This window comes from Abrus precatorius, unplaced genomic scaffold, assembly GCF_003935025.1.
Source record: "Abrus precatorius isolate BTA unplaced genomic scaffold, Abrus_2018 Scaffold6, whole genome shotgun sequence".
Classification (NCBI taxonomy): domain Eukaryota; kingdom Viridiplantae; phylum Streptophyta; class Magnoliopsida; order Fabales; family Fabaceae; genus Abrus; species Abrus precatorius.
This window is the reverse complement of record NW_020874406.1, coordinates 6,277,786-6,282,876: the sequence shown is the minus strand read 5'-3', so window position 1 is coordinate 6,282,876 and position 5,091 is coordinate 6,277,786. Positions and strand designations below refer to the sequence as shown.

General features: G+C 28.6%; 1 protein-coding gene across 1 annotated transcript; it reads right to left on the bottom strand.

Moving 5' to 3' along the window:
* Positions 1 to 870: 870 nt before the first annotated feature.
* On the bottom strand, positions 871 to 2,625 carry LOC113869089 (isoliquiritigenin 2'-O-methyltransferase-like). The gene is made up of 4 exons (XM_027505232.1): positions 2,092 to 2,625; positions 1,648 to 1,964; positions 1,474 to 1,538; positions 871 to 1,376 (listed from the first exon to the last, which is right to left on the bottom strand). Exons 1-4 carry the CDS (start codon positions 2,619 to 2,621, stop codon positions 1,077 to 1,079), a joined length of 1,212 nt encoding a protein of 403 aa, XP_027361033.1. The 5' UTR covers positions 2,622 to 2,625; the 3' UTR covers positions 871 to 1,076.
* Positions 2,626 to 5,091: the final 2,466 nt, after the last annotated feature.

The window sequence follows — 5,091 nt, the reverse complement described above, 5'->3', positions numbered from 1 at the left end:
CAAGCTTGCCAAGTGCCTCTAGAAGAAAATCAAGGAAAAAGACGGAGTTGATTTTTCTCTTCTTTTTTTTTTTTTTTTTGTCAAACAGTGGAGTGTTCAACACTTAATTAATTACAAGGTTTGACTCATGATCGTTTGAGTTATGTATGTATTTTTTGTTATAATTTGTTTTAATATGTATTTAAGAATGAGAAATTATTAAATTGTAAAATTTTATTAAAAATTATAATATTTAATATTGATAATAGATTTATTTTTGTTATATCTTATAAATTTTAATAAAATTTTGTTATATAAAAATTGTGTTCGTTAGGAATACAATTAAAAAATTATGTTATTAAAAATTCTTGATTAAAAATACATGAAAAGAGTGTTAACAATATATTTTTAATACATTTTTTTATTAATTAAAAATTATTAATATATATAAGTGAGAACTGTTATTTTAAAAATGAAACTCATATAATTTTTAATAAATTTTAATTAACAATTTGTGTGAAAAATGTTATAAATTATGTTATTAATATTTTTTCTATTTGGTTTTTATAAGCGTAAGAATCTTAGAAGTTTATAAGAAATACTAAATATGTGCTGAAATGCTGTATCATAGGATGACTGCCATTTACTCTGCTTCTCTAGCATAGCATGTATATAGCATTCCCTCATTCTTAAATCATTTTTATTTCTCTTTTTATTCATTGATTATGAATCTATTACAACCAAAAGTTAAATAAAAATGCATCATAATTCTATTTGACTTGTGACACCTTTTGAGGAAAAATGATTTGAGTTCTAAAATCTATGTTAGCAGTTGTATTTTAAAAATTGCACATAACTGGTTCTTGATTAAGGGTATCACATCCACATGTGCTAGATAGTTGTATACACAAGTAAATCAGATATATATAAGAAAATCTTACAATAACATAACACAAAACTTGTTTATAACATTATTTATACATATATAGAAAAGATGCAAATATAGGAAAACGAGTGCGAGAATAAAGGTTACATAACGTCTTTTATTCTATATTGCTAGCAATATAGTGAGATTTCAAATTACTGCTTAGTCATTTCTACTTATAAAATTCCATGACTCCTGACATAGCTGTGACGTCACTGGATGCAATATGAAATTTGGAAAAACCAGAACTCATGCATAGGTTCCGAAATTCATTCTCAGTTCTTTCCTTTCCACCATGTACTAAAAACATGAGATTGTCGATAGCACAAGTATGCTTAGATATATTGCTTGAGTTTGGAACTTCTGGCATTATAAAATCCAGAACAATCACCTTTCCATGTGGTGGCAAAGCTTTGTGGCAATTTCTTAAAAATTTTATGCAATCTTCATCTGGCCAATTATGACACACAAGCTGAAATGACCAAAGACAAGAAATGGAAAATGTGATTAGAAATTTACTTGTTGCATTCAATTGTTTAAAAGTTTAAACTCTCATTTAGTTCACCAACCTTCAGTAAAATTGCATCACCCTGTGGAACACTTTCAAACATATCTCCTCCAACATGCTCTATCCCTTCATGCAAAATGAGTGTTTGTTAATTAATAAATTTGGCATAACTTTTTTCATTTTCTTTCTTGGAAGCCATCTTTGAAAGATTCAAAGACTGTATCAAATATCTTACCTGGAAGAGGAGTTGCCCCTTGAATCATCTGAGGCAAGTCAAAGTTAATTCCTTTGATTGAAGGATAAACAGATAGAATCTGTTTTAGGGCCTGCCCTGTTGAACCTCCTACATCAACCAACGTTGACACTCCCTCAAATCCTTTATATATTTCAAGTACCCTTTTCACATCTAATGGGCCAGCGTAAGTCATTGCTTCGTAAAAAATTTTATTTATCTCCTCGTTTGACTCCATATATTGGTACGCAGACATTCCCAAGACACTTTCAAAATGTACATTGCAATTAGGGTCCAAAATTGCATCCTTCACATTCTTCCTATTAGAAAACAAGAGAAAGAATCATATTAAAAATAAAACTGAACTCTCGCACATTTTATATCTATAAATCCTCTTAATTATTGAATAAATAAGAAAAAAAAACTAGTAAATTATAAGTTAATTACCAAACATCATGATATCCGCGGTGTATTAAGGTTGAGAGAGGACTCAAAGAGCTTCCATCATGGACACGTGCAAAGTATTCCCCTACGGGTGAGAGCAGATAAACCCTTTCTCTCTTACCATCTTCATTGGTGCGAATGGAACAACTCAGAAGAGAATAACTAGCAAGCAGAGGCAATATGCGGTCAAGTCTTTTAGCCAATTCAGGGTGTGGATTTGGAAACAGAGAAGCAATTTCAGAGGCAGACATGCTTGAATCACGTGACCTTTGTCCCTTTGCTATGATGTCAAACAAATTGAGATCAATAGCAGCGTTTAGAATTGCAGGGAAGACTCGACTGAAACATAATACTAAAGCAGAGAGATAAGCATCATCAACCTTTGCTACCTCTGTTGGAGGCTTGTTCTGTTTGGAATCGGAACTCATTTTTACCAGTCTTTGGGACTCTGTTTTTCTTATTTGGTTTAGTTGTTGTAACTTCACTTTTGAAGTTGCCCTTATATTTAGGCACAGCAACAATGTCCCCGTCATATGTGACTATTCATTAGAAAAATCACTTTATGGTATCTTGTAATAGTCGTCCATCTTTTCTAGAAACTTGTTCGACTCGCGTCATGGATGAGGTGTTGCAATGACTTTTCTTTAGGTTGTGGTCTTGATTCTTTGGAGTATCAATTAATTCAAATAATAATAATAATAATAATAATAATAATGTTTGATTATTCGTACTTTCCATTAAAGTAGATGAAAAAAAGTTTATGTTTAAAACATGATCTTTTTAAAAAATTCATTTATTTTAAACCTTGTATAAAATAAAAATAATGAAAGTTATTCTCTCTCTTTATATATATATATATATATATATAATAATTTTTAAAAGTTAAAAATGTATAATTTTTTTATAGAAATTAAGAAAGTCTAATTTTTAAAAATAAGCAAATATTTAAACTGATTAGAAATTCAATATTCCTTTGAATTTGTGGTTTCATTGAACATGTTTCGAGATAATAATCTGCAATAAGAATGAAATAATAGTATTTCTTGGTTATGCCAGGTAATATATCAAGCATGAAATTTTTAATTTTTTTAATTAAATTTATTTTAAATGATATATTTAACTTTTTTTCTTCTTTAAGTTAGTCTTATTTATTATGAGTAATTTAAATATTTCTGAAAATTTATTAAATTTAAAAATAATCATAAATATAAATTTATTAAATTTAAAAATAGTTAGACTTTGTGCACTTAATTAATCTAAATTTCTTCTATATTTGATCCTTTGAACAATTTTTTTTTTCTTTAATATCTACATAAGTTGGCCTAGGATAATAATTTCTTAGTTGATGATAACTTTTATTCAAAAAACTTATTTCATAGAATTCTAGATTATATTTTTCAATATTATTTAAACATAAAGTTATTTAATTGTCTAAATAAATTGGTTGTAGAGACATATTGAATTATTATTAGTTAATTAAAATTGGTTTGAAGCAATTCGGTGACAAGTCCTTATATATGTGAGGTAAAAGTCTGTGTAGACTATAGTTAGCTAAACTGGAGTTTATCAGCATCTGTAGTCAGACAAGCTATCATTTCACTATTTTCTAAGAAACCCTTGATTTGCAAGCACCAGATCTTGACCATTGAATTTTTTTTATTTTCGTTAAAGGTTGTTGCTTCCACATTAAATCTTAGTCATTAATCTTTTTAGTAAGGATAAATCTCGGCCTTTGGATAATTTCTTTCTTATTCATAAAATTCAAATTTCACTTTTTATGCTCATTTTCCCTCTTTATTGTTTTGAGCTCTTCATCTCCATTGGCCAACCAAGTGTTCAAAAACTTCTCCCATTTTTTCTCTTAAAATAATGTGATACTTAAGCTTTGCACTATCTTGGAAGATTTTTCTCCTCTATTCCTGACCACTACCTTCCTATTTTTTACCACTATTTTTTTCACCTTCAACCTTCATTTTTCTTCCATACTAGCTCTCTCTCAAGCTCTATTATATCTTAAAAAAGTTTGTGAGTGAAAGGTTAGAGAAATATCTACTTTCTTGGAGCACAATTTGAGCACTCTCCTAGAGCATCAACGTGAAGCTTGGAACCACTTTTGGAGGACCACCTCTCTTTCTTCCTGTCATTTTTGTATTCCACACTACAAGGTACAAGTAGGAGGGTGTTCTTTGTATTTTGATAGCTTTCCTTGCATGAAATGAAGTCCTTCCTTTAGGACTTCCTATAGTTGGTTGTTCAAAGTGAAAATGCATGACTTTGGAGCTGTTTTGGAGACATTTTTATACCTTTTTATTCAAGTCTACATGGCTGTTTGGTTGGTTAAAAATATAATCTTACTTGTTTTAGATGTTTGGATGTCAGTTTTGCATGTTTTAGAAAGTGTCGCCACCAATTATAGTATTGTTTGTTGTATTTAATGGTGATTGTTGCTATATTGTGATATGTATCATGAATACTACAGGTGAAAGTGTTTGAACATGGTGTTGTGTATATAAAATATTTACTTTGGTGCAATAAAATTACTTTGAGGAAAGTTGTCATAAAAAAATTAAGAAACTTCCAAAAGAAAAAGGAGTATTTAGACTTTGGAACATGAATTTTTCTAAACAAAGTTAAAAAAAAAAATTATGGAATACCTTACTAAATGGTTAAATTATTAATTTTTCCAAGATAAAGGGTTAGTACCTTAGGAAAATATGTGGTTTCAAAATCTATTAATATAAGAAAAGTGTATTTCTATGTTGAAATTTATTATAAAAGTTTTGTGACTAAGTGTTGTAAAACATGTAAATTTTGGCAAAGATAAGGTTATGTGTATAATTATTTGAGTGTAATAAGTATAGGTATACAGAAGTATTTTACTCCCACAATTATTTCTTAATAAAAAGTAGGCAACCTAAGTTTATTTTCACAAAAATTAGAATACTTTGGCCACTATAAAAAGTTGGTGGAGAATTTTAAATTTATATAAAAATACATACCTTG

Excerpts from the sequence above, each read along its gene's own strand:
- LOC113869089 (XM_027505232.1), bottom strand. The coding sequence starts at position 2,621 with ATGACGGGGACATTGTTGCTGTGCCTAAATATAAGGGCAACTTCAAAA. Across the intron at positions 1,539-1,647 it reads AGGGGCAACTCCTCTTCCAG|GGATAGAGCATGTTGGAGGA; the intron begins GTAAGATATTTG and ends TTTTGCATGAAG. Across the intron at positions 1,377-1,473 it reads GTGATGCAATTTTACTGAAG|CTTGTGTGTCATAATTGGCC; the intron begins GTTGGTGAACTA and ends TGGTCATTTCAG.